We start from the raw sequence: 16,843 nt of genomic DNA on the forward strand, positions 1-16,843 counted from the left end.
TTCCTCATTGCCAAAAAAAAGTAAACTAAACCATTCCCAATAAAGAAGCATGTGCCTTAAGTTAGTGTGGAAACAGGTTACAATGGTAGAGGATTGAGTCTGTAACTTTCATAGATTCTTCTTCTGAGAAATGTCGCTTACATAATAATTTAAAGTGATCCCTGGAAATGCATAGTTCCTCGAACAAAGGCTGAGGCCTGAGCCTCATTCATAAAGTGTAAAATCAGCCACTTCAAGCAGGATACTGAGTGGTGGGTGAGTGGAGGCAGCGCCCTCTGTCGGTCAGTCCGCGAATTGAAAGACACGGTCTCAGATTTCAGCTCCGTAAAGCCATCAGTGAACTTTTGTTTAATCTGTGACACATTTAACATCTCATAGACTTTATTAATGTGAGTTAAAGTATATCTTTACATTTGTCTTTATGTTTTTTGAGTGTGTCACTTTGTTCTCATGTGAGGGGAAACAGTGAAGATGTCCTGTCCACTCTGCCTCCAAACTTTCCTTACTCACTAACTGGCAGCCTGCCACAGCCGTCCCCCTCCACCCTCACCCCCACCCACCCCAAACAAACACGTGCATGTGCACCTTAAAAAGTCAGTGACAGCCATCAACATGCTCAGTGACAGCACCATCAGAGCCAATGTGACATTATTCCGCTTCCAGCAGCACCATCTCACTTTGCACAATCTCACATGCAGCCTTCTCTCTGAGTTCCGCACAATCTTCAGCTGAAAAAAAAAAAGTTTTTTGACGGAGAAAAGCGGCGCAGCGATGGGAATAAACAAACAGAATGGAAACTTCGCGGTTTCTGGGTCCAAAGGATACTCCCTGGGACATAACCCTAAGAAAGTGGAGGAGCGCGGACACTGGGGGAACAAAGCAGAGTTCATCCTGACGGTGATGGGGGCGATCATCGGACCTGGAAACGTGTGGAGGTTTCCGTACCTGTGCTACAGGAACGGCGGAGGTGAGTGATGGAGAAAGTGAAGTCTACCTGTTGCGCGTCAGAGCCAAACCGCGCTTTACGAGTCTCTGTTCTCTGTTCCAGGTGTGTTCTTCATACCTTACGTTCTCTTCATCTTCACATGTGGAGTCCCCTTGTTTTTCCTTGAGACTGCTCTGGGGCAGTACACCAGTCAGGGGGGGATCACATGCTGGAGGCAGATTTGTCCACTTTTCCAAGGTAGATAACAGATTATTTCTCCTTTGCCATCTCCATTACGCACATAAACAACTTTTGCGCGCAGCAGCTTTAAACTAGCTCTTCTCTCTCCTCAGGAATGGGCTATGCCAGCCACTGTATCATCGCATTCAGTGCCACCTCCTACATTATCATCCTTGCATGGGCCTTTTTTTACTTATTCTCATCCTTCAGCGCAGAGCTGCCCTGGGCCACATGTGGAAACTACTGGAACACAGGTAAGCTCTCCTACAGAGTGCTTAAAACCTGCACAGTGATTTTCAGATGCAGTAAAAATCTAATTAAAAAGATATAAAATGACATTAATGAGTGTTTTCAAAACTTCACTTTATTTCCAGAGTTCTGTTTGGACATTTCCCGTCGAAATTCAACCGTAAACATGACCGCCGGACCAAACACCACTCTTCCTGTCGTGGAGTTCTGGCAGTAAGCATCCACGCCATTCGTGCAGCTTTCTCTGGATGCAGTTTTGCAACTATCTGCCCCTCCTTTTCCTTCACTATCTTTCCAGATCTTCTCTCCCTCCCCTCTTTCACCCCCTCTGTATTAAGCCTGCCTCTGTTTTTCTCTCCTCCCCTCAGATTTTTACACACTCATCTTGACACTCTGTTTTCTTTTCACATCATTGAGAGCACACTGGTGCTGCCAACTTCTGGTGGGGATGTTTTGAATGGCTTTTGTTGGGTTGAAGGGGACAAAACAAACAGAAACAAACAGCTGATTCCACTTTTTGAATAACATTTTTATAAACTTGGGTAAAAAGAAGTAAAGTGTTGGGATCTGTTCTGTACATCAAACATTGTTTTTAAACATCTCACCTGACATCCATCCCTCGTCTCATCCATCCAGGCGACGAGTTCTGAACATCTCTGGAGGTATCGAGGAGGTGGGCAGCTTGAGATGGGAGCTGGCCTTGTGTCTCATCCTGAGCTGGATCATCTGCTACTTCTGTGTTTGGAAAGGAATCAAGTCGACAGGAAAGGTAGACCGCTAAAACACAGTATCCATACATGTGGACAAACTTTAAACTAGTGCTTGATACTTTCAAAACTACGAAACCACTCGACACAGGAGAGCTCAGTGTCTCCTCTTCAACTCTGAATAAATTGGATTGATTATCTAATAAGCTTTCATGACCCCTGTGCAAGCATCAGCTGATCTTCCTTTCATCAGTTTCATTCATTCACTCCTGGTTTGTGCACACAGTGAACCAGATGACCTGAGCCCATTGCTTCCACAATGATCATGGATGTTAAATTTCACGTCATTAGCCAGTGTGTCCCCCACACTGGCCTGTGAACAGGTTCATTATAAAACAAACACATATGCAGTCTGTTGACAGCGTCACAGCTGCTGACTCGCCATAATTACTGTGATCAGCGCTGCATTGTCAGAGTACGGTGGCCAACAAGAGCGAATGTGCTGCAGTTGCAAAACGCTTCTTCATTGAGAGAAAACGCGCTGCGAATTCTGATTCTGCATTGTTGATGTATTTGCAGCGCGTTGGTTGTTGATGCATCTGTTTGCAGCGTTGTTCCATTGAGTCAGTGTATGAGCCGCTTCATGAATGAAACCCTGTGAACCGGTGTTTACCACACGCACAGAGGACATTTCAATGAGGCCTAATGTGGCATAAAACAGATACTGAAGAGGCAGCTGTCCAGATTTTAACCATTCGAGTCATGATGGAAGTTTTTAGGAAGGATTTTAGTTTCAAATAGAAGAAAACAGAATCGAAAATACTTTATTTATCCCAATCAAGAAAACAAACATAAGAAAGTGTATAAGGTCCATAAGACAATAGATGTTGACAGCTTGTCCATCATTGTCCAGTCAGCCAGCCTCCACCTCCACAGGGTCCAGGACTGAGCTTCTTCAGCAGTCTGTTCAGTCTCTGTCTCCTGGATCCTGTCTGCCCACAGCAGGTGAAGCTCTTCCAATGTTAGCTCTGTTAGCCATGTCTGTGAATAGCATGATGCTACTCTGCCCTCTGGTATTCCCTCTGTTGCTGGGTTAGCACGGCTAGCTCGTCCATCTTATTGGAGATAGATCTCGGATGAAAAGACAGGTCGATATCGTCACTTCTTGAATCAGTAAGTCGTCCTCACCTCCTTTTCCTCACCTTTTGGGGAAACATCCGGCCTTGCACCAGTTAGCATTGACATGCTACAGGCTGCTAACAGCTGATTTCACATGTAAACAATGCAGACATGGTTACATGTAGGATCTCCAGACAAACACAGGAGCAAAAAGAGTAAAAATATCACTGAAGCCGCAAAAAGTTTGGTGTCCATGACCAACAAATGAACCATACAAAGAACTGATCCACTTCAAATACAAAGATTACGAAAAGGAGACAAAAAACAGGCAGCCACTTGGGTGGCACCTAGATGTGCAGATAGAAGGCACCAGCAACATTTTAATGAATCTAGTGCATTGTCGTTGGTTTCCATATGCATTGTCGCCCATTGTTATCGCTTTGCATTGAGCAAAAGTTGTTTTGAAAGAATCTTCTCTTCATATATTTGCTTCTTAAACAAAAGCAAGTCTTTGCGAGAGTCGTGTCTTTACAACAGTGGGTGAAGTTGGCTAGAATTGGTATCATTTTTCAATCCTGGAAAAACAATACCAATTCTAGCCAAAGGTGTCACTGCAATCGACGCCGAACCTCACGGCAACTTTCTCATGATGTTTTGGCATTTCAGTGAAATGATTTGCTTCATTTTTTGCCTTTCAGTTTAAACCAAACAGCTCTGTCTGTTTGACTTTTAACAACATTACTCTGAGTTCTGGGAAAATGTGCTGGAAATTTCTACCACATGAGGATGAATTTAATCATCATTGTCCAAATAGTGTTTTTGTTTTTTTTTAGGTTAAAATTGTCTCATTTCACTTGATGTGAGCCACATTCAACTGACCAGACAAAAAAACGTTAATTTAAGTCATTAAAAGACAAAAATGAGGTCTGACTTGTTTGTAACAATTAAAATAAATCTGCCAATGGAGCAAGAAGAATCTGCTTGAATTTGCTTTTTTACTTGTTACAAGTAATTTAGACCCACAGACTGTATAAAACATGGATGTAGCCTCAGTGATGTAACCTGTTGGTTCCTGATGCTCGAAATGAAGCCAATCTGCGGAAGCAGCCACATTCTTTATGACGCCGGCTGTGAGTTTAATTTCAAACAGCTACAGGGTGCTCGTCAGTCACGTGACCTGAGCTGTGCCTCTGATTGGACGATCAAACGATCCTAATTACTTGCAAACCAGAGATAGAAAAAAATTTGCTCACTGTACAGTGTGTGCTGATGAAATATTTTTGTACTGCCGGAAAAGTCTGTTCTTATGGCTGCGTGTGTACGCGACTTCTGGTCTTTCCATTTTTACTGACCGGATGTTGCCCTTTGTTCAGACCTCATTTTGTCTTTAAATAACCTGAAAGAAGACATTTTTCTGGACTGGTCAGGTGAATGTGGCTCATATTAAGTCTAAAAAGACATTTTCTGCTGAATCAAAGACAAAAACCTTTGATAAGATTTCAATTTTTTCCAGTGTGTGAAACACAACCATCTCTTTCCTCCCTCTGTGTCCTCTCTCTTCTCAGGCAGCTTACTTCACGGCCACCTTCCCCTACGTGATGCTGCTGGTCCTGCTCGTACGTGGCGTGACTTTACCGGGGGCCACCAAAGGGATCATTTACTACCTTTACCCTGATATCTCACGCCTCTCAGATCCCCAGGTAAAACACAAATACACTCTCTGGAAAAGAGCAGCGCGTTATTTCATCTACTCAGGTATTTCTGTGACCTTTTCAGGTGTGGATGGATGCTGGGACTCAGATTTTCTTCTCTTATGCGGTCGGCCTGGGGTTCCTAACCTCTCTTGGGAGCTACAACACATACAACAACGACTGTTATAAGTAAGCACAGAGTTCAGCCCGGACTGAAATGTCACGATATTTCAACGTCTCTTGCCTTTTAAAAAACAGACTGTAACTTATTTGAAATCATTCCTGATAAAGTTTATGCTGTGAGGCCGAGAAGGTTAAAGTAGCGTCATTTCTGTTTTCTTTTTTTCCATCTAGGGACTGTTTCTACTTGTGTTTGCTGAACAGCGCCACCAGCGTCGTGGCAGGCTTCGCCATATTCTCCGTTTTGGGTTTCATGACTTATGAACAAGGAGTGGATATTTCTGAAGTGGCCCAATCAGGTAAGAGCTGATGTTTTGTCATCACTGATGTAACTCTGCAATAACTGTCCTTGTTGTTGAATGTGTGTGTGTTTCTGTGTGTGTAGGCCCAGGATTAGCGTTTATAGCTTACCCACGTGCTGTAGCCATGATGCCCATGCCTCAGGTGTGGTCTGTGTGTTTCTTCATCATGATCATTCTGCTTGGATTGGACAGCCAGGTACCAGCCAAACCTCTAAATAAACAAACAGATGAGTGACAATAGAGGAAAACATCTTTACTTTCTTCTTGTTCTGTGTTTTTCTTTCCAGTTTGTCGGTCTGGAGTGTTTGATGACCTCTCTGGTCGATCTGTTCCCGACTCACCTGCGTCAGGGCTGCAGGCGTGAGCTGGTGCTGCTGGCTATCTGCGTTGTTTGCTGTTTGCTGGGTTTCTCACTGGTCACTGAGGTTTGTGATAACAAAATGTTAATGTTTTACTTTGGGAATTCCTCAAGCAAAACAGAAAAGTCATCATGTATCAACTTTGAAAGCTCCTGTGAGGGCCGTGCAGCTAACCGCTAAGCTGGCAGAAATGAATAACGGCATCTCTTTATGGAGACCATCAGTGTGACGGGTGACTGTTTTGATAAACTTTATTTTAAATCTCTAAAGTATCGCGACATTGTGATAAATCTCCATATTCTACAGTTAACTGTTTGATTGAAAACAACTTTTCTGTTTTGTTGTTTGAAATGATGAAAGTCAGATGCAGTGTTTCATGCACTTAACTTGAAAACATAAAGTTTGAAAAGTTTATCACTTAAACTACTGCACTTAAACTAATGTTGCAGAAAAATTATTGGACAGTTAGTGAAACTGATAAATGTCACTTGGTATAACCAATGTTACTCATTAAAAATCTGATCAGTCTACCACACTGTAAAAATTAAGCTTAAACTGATTTTAAACTAACTGACCCAAAGATAGAGAGAAAACGTTGATGTTTGCAGCATCCAAACCCACATCATCAAGCTTAGGAATAAAATATTTTGAATATACTTTGAGGTTATATTTTTTATACAGTGTGCGGGCAACGCACAGCGCAGTAGCTCTCTACCGCCACCTACCTCAGTGGAGGTGTGGGAGACGTATTGTTCTTCCAACTCACCTAAAATATGACATTTTATTGTAACAAAAATATCAGTATTAGGAGTTGAAATACTGATGTTACATCACAGGTCAAAGTATTGCGATATATTGCTGTATGGAAATGTTTTCGCACCTGACAAACTTGTCAAATGAAAAGTCCTCACAGGAGCTTTAATCAGTCTTTTTAAGCTGCAGTTCATTATATTTTCTTTCTTCAACCACTATACAAAAACTAAGAAATGTGGTAACATGTTCTTACTGTGATGGAAAGGAGCTGTTTTCATTTATTTATTTAATATTTTTATTTTTAAGAGTATGAAGAAAACACAAGTGCAAGCCATGAAACAAAACATTAATTTTTTTTCAGGTGGCATTAATATTTACAGATCACACTATGAGAGACCACAAAAAAAAAAAAAAAAAAAAAAATCAAGGAAAAGAAAAGAAAAAGAGAGATATAAAAAGACAGGGAAAAAAAGAATAAACATAAAAGAAGTGCAAAAAAAACCCTACTAAAAGAAAATAAATTAATAAATAAAAAAAGTCAGACTAAAAGAGAAAGAAAACCGAAGATAAGAGTCAAAATAAGATTTGTTCAAAGGGCCCAACAGAGAAGTGAAATTCATGAAAGAAGCAAATATTTATCAAGCGGCAGCCTCCAGTCGAAAAACATGATACAATGCTAAAGTGCTAAAATCTGCAGTTTCCCAAGTGTCCACTAGAGGCTGGCTCCAGAAGTTCAGGAAGTCACATACACACCAAGCCAAAAAAAAAAGCCTAAAAAATGTCTAGACCTGTTAATTTTTTTAGGAAGTGTCATGAGATAGCGTTTGTTATGATTTGGCGTTATATAAAAAAAGGTTGATTTATCGACTGGTGGGAGCCCTTTAGCTGTTAGTGAAGACTCAAAGCCAGCTCCTTTTCAGTATAGCCGCACCAGCCACTATGCTACAAAACTCTGTTATAGACCCAAACAGGTGACGCCATGGAGACTATGTCTATATATTTTACAGTCTGTGGTCTGGCAGTAAAAGATTATGGGACAGGGTCTGCAGTCTGTTTTACAAACCAAACCAGCTGCCAGCAAGTTCTTTAAAATTCCAGCTTTAATGTAGAGGTAGTCAACTAGAGATGTTAACTAAAAAATGTTTGAAAACGATGTTAATTAATGCTAAAAATCAAAATCTGCAAGTTTAAAGTTTTAACCAGTCATTCATTACACTCAGCCCCTTTATAACCAGTCACCAAAGATAAAGGTGAGTTTCCAGATTTGAACCAGCTGTTCATGTGCTCAGGTTTTTATCTTCAGTAGCAAAGAAAAAGGTCAAAACTAAAACTTACTTCCAAAGTCCAAGGGAGCACAATCCAAAAAGGTCTGACTGAAAACACTAGAGACAACTTTATGAACCAAACAGAGAGCGGGAAACACAGAGAATGTATACACATGGTAATCAGACACAGGTGTAACAATCAGACACAGGTGGCACTGATGGAAACAGAGGGGCAGGAAGTAAAACTGAACTACAAGAACTACAAAATAAAAACAGGAAGCAGCATAAACAGGAATGAAAATACACACAGGAGATACGACATAAGAAACTGATCTCTGATCAACACAAGGGGGACGTAAGGATAACTCAAAATTAAGTTCAGTTTTTGTGACTCTGCAGGACTGTGGCTGATCTTCTGGCTGCACAATGGGATCAGGCTTTGATGAAAATGTCTTTTTTTCTGTTTTCAGGGAGGTATGTACCTTCTCCAGCTGCTGGACCATCACGTCTGCAGCGGCACCACCCTGCTGCTCCTCTCCCTCAGCCAGTCTATTAGCATCGCCTGGGTGTACGGTGAGTCACCAACCACAGCACTGACCATTATTTCCTGCACAGAAAAGACTCAAGAGCAGTTTCCAGAGAGAAAGTTGGGTCAGAAAAACAATCCTGATGTTTGATCTGTGATAAATGCTTCAGAAAAACTCGATTGAACCATCTTAAACATGTCTCTCCTTAAAGGTGCTGATCGTTTTTATGACAACATCACACACATGATTGGCTATCGTCCATCCCCGTTTATGAAGTACTGTTGGAGCTACATCACCCCCTTCTTCTGTTTTGTATGTTTGCACTCATGATCACTCCTTCCATGTGTTGCTGTCTGTCTCATGCATGAGCCCAGAGGATTTGAGTTGTATTAAAGAGGTGAGAGGAAATGTTGTGAGGCCAGAGGAGGACAGACTCCCCCAGTGGGACGAGCATTCAGAGCAGACATACTTAAAGCAAACAGCTGTGAACACATTTATCTCCTCCCTCAGAGATTTCATGTTCAGCTTTAGTATCAGTGTGACGTCATTCCCCTTTGTCTCCTCCAATCACAGGGCACGTTTGTCTTCTCCATCATCAAATACTCCCCTCTGAAGTTCAGTAACACGTACGTTTATCCCCTGTGGGCAAACATCCTGGGCTGGTTCTTCGCCTCGGCCTCCCTGTCCCTCATCCCGCTGTTTGTGTTGCATCAGCTGATGAAGGGAAAAGGCTCGCTCCGACAGGTGAGCACAGTCCTCAGGTTTTTCTTTTAAGGGCCTGTGTCCACTAGCAGCATTTGTGGACTTTGGTTTAAGGGCATTTCTCAAAGGCAAGGTCGGAAAGTTGTAAAACAAGACTTCGGCTTCCCATCGTTGAGATCGTTGAGATTGTTTTATAATATTTTCTATGAGTGCTTTAGCACACGTTTTGGCTCTCTAGAGCAGTGGTTCTCAAACGGGGGTACGTGAGGGCACTCCAGGGGGTACGCAATATTCCGAAATGTATATTAAAAAAAAAAATCAACCAAGAAAAATCCCTTTATTCAGTTTATTCAATTGATGTTTGAATCCTGATAAGTTAAAGTTCTTAAACTGCGTACTTTATCCAATAGAAACTAATAGTACAGTGCAGTTTTCCATATTTTTTTTTGCGCTTGTTAGGGGTACTTAAAAAAATACATGTCATAGGGCGTCACTGAAAAAAGTTTGAGAACCACTGCTCTAGAGGGCACATTAGTGTTAGGGGTGGGGAAAAAGTTTATTTGTCATAATATCAGGATTTTTAGTTAAACCTTTTTAACTGTGATTTGAAAACAAAACAAATAGTTTTTTTTCTTAAATTTAAATCCTTCACTTTAGTCTTTGTTTACAATTTGGGTTGGAAATAAGTTTCTCCTTCAGATCCTTAATATAAATATTAAAAACTGACTCACTTGCAAAACACTGAAATCTTATCAAGTGTTTTTGTCTTATTTTAAGTAAAAAATGTCTTATTACACCTAATATGAACCACATTCAGCGGATCAGTCCAGAAAAAATATCTTATTTCAAGTTATTTAAAGACAAAATGAGGTTGGAATTGCTTGAAACAAGTAAAAAAAAATAAGCCAATGGAACAAGAAGAAGTTGCTAGACAATTGCTTGAAACAAGTACATTTTTTCTTGTTCCATTGGCAGATTTTTTTTTTTTACTTTTTACAAGCAATTCAGACCTAATTTTTGTCTCTACATAACTTGAAATAAAAAGACATTTCTACTAAACACAAGACAAAAACACTTGATAAGACTTCCGTTTTTGCAGAGTGGCTCCTGATACACTGTAGACATGGTCATCATCATATCCCTAATTTTACTTGGTCTGGTTTTCAAAGTGCGAAATAAAAATTGCCTGGAATTATGTGCAGAAGGACTTGATATTGACACATCTTGTTACTCTAGGGGAATTTAAAACAATTATAAAACAGAGAAATTAGCTCAATGGGCGTTTGCGACTGCACTGTCTAATTATACTTTCCCATTGTTGTTTTTATGTTGTGTATGTATCTGTGATTGCAATTTGTTTTATTTTCTTTTTTTGTGCTGCCGTCACTCTTGAAAAGGGGGTTTTAAATCTCAATGAGTTTTTTCCTGGTTAAATAAAGCATTTTGAATCATGAAATTGAAAAATCACAGTTATCAAAGAATTGCAAATAAACTAAATCAGCACCCCAAAAATCATAAAAGAACTGAATCGAGGGGAAAGCATATCATCCCAGCTCTGTGTTTACACGGAAACACCGAGGGACTGAAAACGCTGTAGTGAGCATGCCAGGCCTGCAGGTGGCGCTGTAACCGCCTTGTCCAGAAGCAGCTTTTGGTAGATCTCCACTGAAGTAGAGTTGGGCCAATCATTTGGTGTATTGGTGAATGCTTAGAACAACTTCAGCAAATTGAGCAACCCAAGCACAACATAGTAGCCCATGAAGATTCTCACAATCGTACTCTTGTACTGTTGTATGCGCTTGTACGAAGTGGAGCGTAACGTCAGTATTTTCACTGAAAATGCCAAGCATTTTGAAACGCTAATTTTGATAAGAAAGAAAAGAAACAGACACTGCCTGCAGAAAAATGCAGCTGGTGGAAACAGGCCCTTACATATTAAACACTAACTTTTGGTGCTGATGATCAATAAATACATCAGAGAATTAAGTTGCATAACAAACTTGTGGAGTTAGTTTGTGTCTGCTCAGGGTTGGTCTACTTATTGTTTGTACATTCACACAGAGCTACACATTCTAGATGTTGTTACAGCTGTCTGAAGTGTGGGGGTTTTATATGTCTAGAGTTGATTTCTGGCATTGCTTCAAGAATTCTCAGCTGGAAATCCAAAGTCCTCTTCCAGCCAAGGGTTGAATATGTGTGATTGATTTATTATTCTCGAGGCTCTTTTTCTGCCCAGAAACCAATTATTTAATAGAAATGCACAGAATAAGACAACAACTAGATATTTCACTCTCGTGTCTCTTCATCCTCAGAGATTATGGGTGCTCTGCCAGCCTATGGATGACCTCCCTGTGGAGCAAAAAGAGCTTCCTCCTCTGGGCACCACCGCCCTCACCGAGCTCAAACCTTTGTCCCACTCTACGGAAATCACTCCATGAAGACGCACCGCTTGTGTTGCTGGGAGATGTTTTTGAATTTGGAGTTTGATCTTCGTGACTTTGAAGAGGGGCCACCTGCAGTGACGAGGGTGCTTTGCCAAAAGTGAAGAGTAAAACTGATTTATAAAGTGTAAGGCCCACACTGGCTCGAAAAAACATTGTGACACCTAACACTCCCCCAGCCCCAAGGAGGTGGAGTTTGATGCTTTTAAAATTAACAACTAACCAGCTGACAAACCTTAACCTAACCACAGCACAACAACCTAAACAGGAGCTTTTAGCGACACACCTGGGTGGAGCCTGAGGGGGCAGAAAAGAGAAGGAGATACAGCAAATCCTCTCACCTATGGCGAGAAGTTAAAATCAACCCTTTAAAACAACAAACCCCAACATTTTAATATCTGTTTGAACTTTTTTACATGAAGTGAGAAAATCCAAATTGAAGCAGGGAGGTGTTTCTGCTTCTGGAAATGTGTCTTACCTTATATATTAGCACTATAGACTGTGTAACACCTGGATGTAGTCTCTGTGACATCACCTGTTTGTTTCTGGAGTGAAGTTTAGAAGCCGATCGTAGGCGGTTGCCATATTGGAAAGGTTCAGTCGACCTAGATTGAATCAGCGAGGTGGAGTTGAGGTATGGCTTTTAGCTCACTACAATGTGCCTGCCATGCCCTTTACCTACTGATGCTAAAATGGTCTGGACATATTTTGTTATTATGGCAGTAAAATGGTCTAAAAATGCTCTACGTCTGAGTGCTTTGGCCCTTTTTTTTCCAGTTGTACATTACCTTGATTTTTTAACACCTGGGGAGTGATTATTGCACATGGTATGGAAGTATTAGCAGTGTAAAAGAAGAAAAACACAAAAACGAAATGGGTTTTTTAAAGAGTTGAGTGAGGGAATTTTTTGACTTGGGCAAAAGCTCGAGGAGTTACAGCCATTTAGCATTTTTGCAATGTTTCCATTGTTTTGCTTTGTGTGATTGTCGTAAGGAAGAATACGTCACTCCAAAGCCATTCAATTTTTTTAGCTTGAACAAACGATGAACAAACACTCCTGCCAAGGTAAATACAGCACCAGCACTACCGCAGTAGGTAAAGGGTTAATTATGCAAAACTTGTAAAAATCTTTAAAATTGGGGAGTTATAGGAAAACTAAATCCCTGTAGTAATAAGCTATTCAGATCTAAATAGTTTGTTTTTGCTGTTAAAATGGGTTTGTTTTGAATGGGTGTGTATGTGGCTTCTGGGGCTTTTGGGGCCAGCCTCAAGTGGACATTTGAGGAACTGCAGTTCTTAACATTTCTGCATTTAAATGATATTTCAAAACCAGAGGTTGCTGCTTGATATTGTGGATAGATCTTTGTGCCACAGCTTTTTAAAAACTAACATCACATAGTACATTCCCACTCTGGTTCTGGTTCTGGAGACAGCTGAGACTCAAGTAGGCTGCTTTGGATCAACTTTAGTTACCTCTGCTAAGCCACAGATTCTCTTTTAGAAAAGTTTTTTTAAGAAATGTGACAAATAGCTTTTACTCTGCCTTTTAAACTAAGGAGGGCCACTTTTTTAAACAGCAATTTTTTACATTTTTAGGAAACTCTCTTTTTATCTTAACATCGCTTTATCGATGGTGGTTAAAGGTCCGTCTTATCATTTCATTTGGACCAAGCTAGCCAAACAATAACTCTGCTTTTAACTTTTTTACAAATAACCAAACTCACCACTGAGCCAAAGCCAGCTAGCTAGTTGAAGCTAGCCACTCTTAGCATGTCACAAACCAAAGGTTATGGGGCCGAAGTGACCTCCCTGAGTTTTGTCAGGGGGATCTTGTATAGAGACTGGGATCTGACTGTTTTATTTTGAGTTCAGACAAAAACGTGCAAGCAAGATTAAGTCAAGACCAAAACCCTGCACTGACAGTCCCCTAGCGTTGACCTATTGATGAATGAGCCTGATTCAGTCCAAGTCCAAGTCTCTAAATATGACAACAAAGGTTGATCTTAGACGAGTTTGGGGACTGGGGCTGATCTGAAACACTACCACAGCAGTGAGAACTATCTCTAGACTTGAAACCAAAACACAGGCTCTATCTTTAATTACAGTTAGTTACAGTATCCACTAAATCAGGGTTTTGGTTGATAACTTTCAGCACTTGTACGTTTTTGTAGCCATTAAAAGAAATTGTGCACCATTTCATAATCACCAGTGTAGGTTTGGATCTTTACAGATCTTTATGTTTCTTTTTTTTTTGCGTGTTTTTCATTTATCATCCTGTGTATGAAAAATACTGATGGGATGAGGAATATATAAGCTTAATGTGCAGTAAAGCTGTATCACCTGCGTCTGAGCAGACTTGAAGCTGCTGTGGCACTAACTACTTACATCATTCCCTCCTGTTTAGAGCGCTGCTTGAGAAATACTAACTCTGAGGTGCACACTACTTTAGAAGAAACTTCACCTGAAAGAAAATGAAACACTAACACCACTGTGAACATGGATGCTGTTGTACAGATACTGGACTGGAAGACGTTCACAGTCATGCTGACACTGTGTGTACCGGCCCACATTGGGTGTGATATTGTGTTAATGCAACTAGCATACATTAGGTTAACAGACTATCTTTGGTTTATTTGATGGTTTTCTTTGCTCAACCAACACTAGTAGTCCATTACTGGAAGCAGACTGTTGAAATACGTTTTCTGCATTATTGTTTCTTTGTTACTGTGGACATATTACACAACAGCTACTTTGTATAATGTTTAATTTTCTGTACGTTTCCATTATTATGCAATAGTAATGTATGAGAATGAGCTGGCATTTGCTTTGGTGGCCTGTGGGATCCTGAATGTACGCAAACTGTTTAGTGCTTTATACCTCTTAACGTTTCACTGTAATAAACAGCATTGTAACTATGGGTTTGTACACTTAGACACTTATAAAAAAGTTAAACTTTACATTTTATGTCTTTTCTTATGGACTTTTGTTCCACAATAAATATTTGTTGTTGATATTTGTACAAGAACCAGGATATTTGACGTGTTTTCAAGTGTAAATTAAGCCTAATTGGGTGGCTAGAGGCTATCTCAGCAGTCAGCCTTTGTCAGGTTGCCAGTCCATCCCAGGGCTAAGACGTAGAAACATGCACACTCACACCTAAGGGCAATTAAGAAAGTCAAATAAACCTGGTGAGTATTTTTTGGATTGCTGGAGGATGTCAGACGAACTGGAGCAAATCCATAAATGCACGATGGAGACACGCAAACTCCATACAGGGTTCAAATCAGTGGTTCGTAGTGAATGAATGTGTAAAAACACCATAATTTGACAACCCCTTCAATGCAAATTATAAAAATGACTTGCAGATGGCGGGATCAGCATGAGCCCATTATTGTAATACACATGTGTAAGGATGGGTACCAAATTAGGTCCATGCTGGACATGAACACAGCATTGCAAGATTATATATGGAGAAATAAATATGTTAAATTGACAAACTTAAAGATTTTATTGATAAACAAATTATAATTTATTTTCACATTAACACACGCAAAATTACAAAAGACTGGTACCAATACCAATTGAAGGTACCAGGCATCAGTTTCGTTTCAAATCTTAAAGATATCCATCCCTACACGTGTTCCAACAACATCTATGCAAAATCAATTCAAACCACTTGGTTAAACCCTTCAAGTGACATTTTGTGTGAAGGGGCTTAAAAACAATCAAACAAAACCCAGTGACAGACAATGAGTTATACACAAGAGTGGAAATGTGAAGTAATGTCTAAAAATGAATTCTAGTATCCTGATCAAGAGATAGACAGAAAACTTTCTGAGAGGATCAGTTTATTGAGACATAAAAAATCATTCTGGCATAAACATAAGAAGACATCTAAATAACAAAAGGAGCAATACGATTGTGTTACATTTTAGCTCAAGAAATGAAATACTTGGTAAACAAATTAAGGAATCTCATTAAACATACAACATAAAGGGTAATTTGCAACTTTTTTTTAAAAAAGTCTGCCTGAAAGTCAGCTCCTCATAGCAGAGACTTCACTTTTTCTAAAGTAATTCACAGTCTACTCACAAAAGTGTATAGAGAAAAACATTACAATGAGAATGCATCAAACAGAAAAATATAGTAAGAGTAACTTAAAAAACACCTTTGTTTATTTTTAGCATAAAACAAAGGAAAAAAGTGTCATGAAAGGGGGGGTGGGACATGATGTCCGTCAGAGACGACAGCTTGGCCATCATTCCAGATGATGCCAGAAGGCAGCATGGCCTTCCTCACCAGTCTGTCAGTCTCTCCTTGAGAGGTGAAATCCTTCCTCTGTGTGTTTGCGTTAGCTCCATTAGCCATGTCTCCGTGAATAGCATGATGCGTCTCTTTTCATCTGGAATTCTTCAAACTGCAGTGCCAGTTTTTCCAATTTGCCGGGAACATTGGGCCTAGCACCAGGTAGCACTGACATGCTACGGGCTGCTTACAGCTAATCTCGTGTCCAAACAATGCAACAATCCTGGACAAACATGGTACCTAAAAAAAATTTAAAACACCACTGCTAACGTAGCCAGTTTGGTGCCAATGTCCAACAAATGTAAAAATAAGTACAGCGAGAAGACAAACTGAAAAAATAGACGAGGGAGAGAGCAGCCACTTGAGCGGCACTTAGCAACAATGAAAAAATAAGAAGTAAATTTGCACAGGCTGTTAAACTTGCATACACGCACTTAACTGGGGCAATGGCAACTAGTATGCGATGTTAACCGACGAGGACGACTGGCGACTGCTGGTACGAGCTCTCCCAATGTTAGCCATAGCATCAACTGTGCTGGACTTCTTTTGACGAATTGATTTGATATAACGTGCAATCAGGCTGCTCAGCTTCTGCTGATATGAAACAAGTACAATTCATTTGGGGGTTTTGACAAATGAGATTCAAGTATTTGGCATGGTCATTACCATGAAATGTTAATATCCTTCACAAATTAAAAATTTTGACCACTTTGTGCTGTTTTTTCAAAGATGCACTGATTTCTAAGCCCAAATTCACAATAAGACTGTGAGCATGACGATTGCAATGAACAGATGTTTAAAGTTTGATAGGTTTTACGAACTCTGAATTTGAACAGAAGACTTGCGTGATGGCTCTTAAAGTCATGGTGCTGTCTTATTTACCAAAAGGCATCGGGAGACAAGTTTTCTTGATATTTCTGCATATTGGATAAATCCAGAATATGAATGAGGAGGCTCCATGCAGAAAGACAAATTTCTTTTGATAGTCTAACATTTTTAAAAAAGTACAATTGAAATACAAGAGATGAGCTCAATTATCTGTTAATGAGGTAGCTTCAAAGTTAAAATATGGACACTT

The 16,843-nt window shown here is 40.1% G+C and overlaps 1 protein-coding gene across 1 annotated transcript; it reads left to right on the forward strand.

Annotated features, from left to right (window-relative positions):
- Window positions 1-765: 765 nt before the first annotated feature.
- LOC141791231 (sodium- and chloride-dependent betaine transporter-like) lies at window positions 766-11,872 on the forward strand. Its single transcript, XM_074671506.1, has 14 exons — window positions 766-967; window positions 1,049-1,183; window positions 1,279-1,419; window positions 1,540-1,627; window positions 2,051-2,183; window positions 4,806-4,940; window positions 5,017-5,120; window positions 5,286-5,410; window positions 5,497-5,609; window positions 5,701-5,838; window positions 8,261-8,363; window positions 8,529-8,629; window positions 8,891-9,061; window positions 11,332-11,872. The coding sequence occupies exons 1-14, from the start codon at window positions 772-774 to the stop codon at window positions 11,455-11,457; spliced, it is 1,809 nt and encodes a 602-aa protein (XP_074527607.1). The 5' UTR covers window positions 766-771; the 3' UTR covers window positions 11,458-11,872.
- The last annotated feature ends 4,971 nt before the right edge of the window (window positions 11,873-16,843 follow it).

Source organism: Halichoeres trimaculatus, unplaced genomic scaffold (genome assembly GCF_033239565.1).
Source record: "Halichoeres trimaculatus isolate MK-OKI-2021-1 unplaced genomic scaffold, fHalTri1.1 fHalTri1_scaffold_6, whole genome shotgun sequence".
In the NCBI taxonomy this organism is placed as follows: domain Eukaryota; kingdom Metazoa; phylum Chordata; class Actinopteri; order Labriformes; family Labridae; genus Halichoeres; species Halichoeres trimaculatus.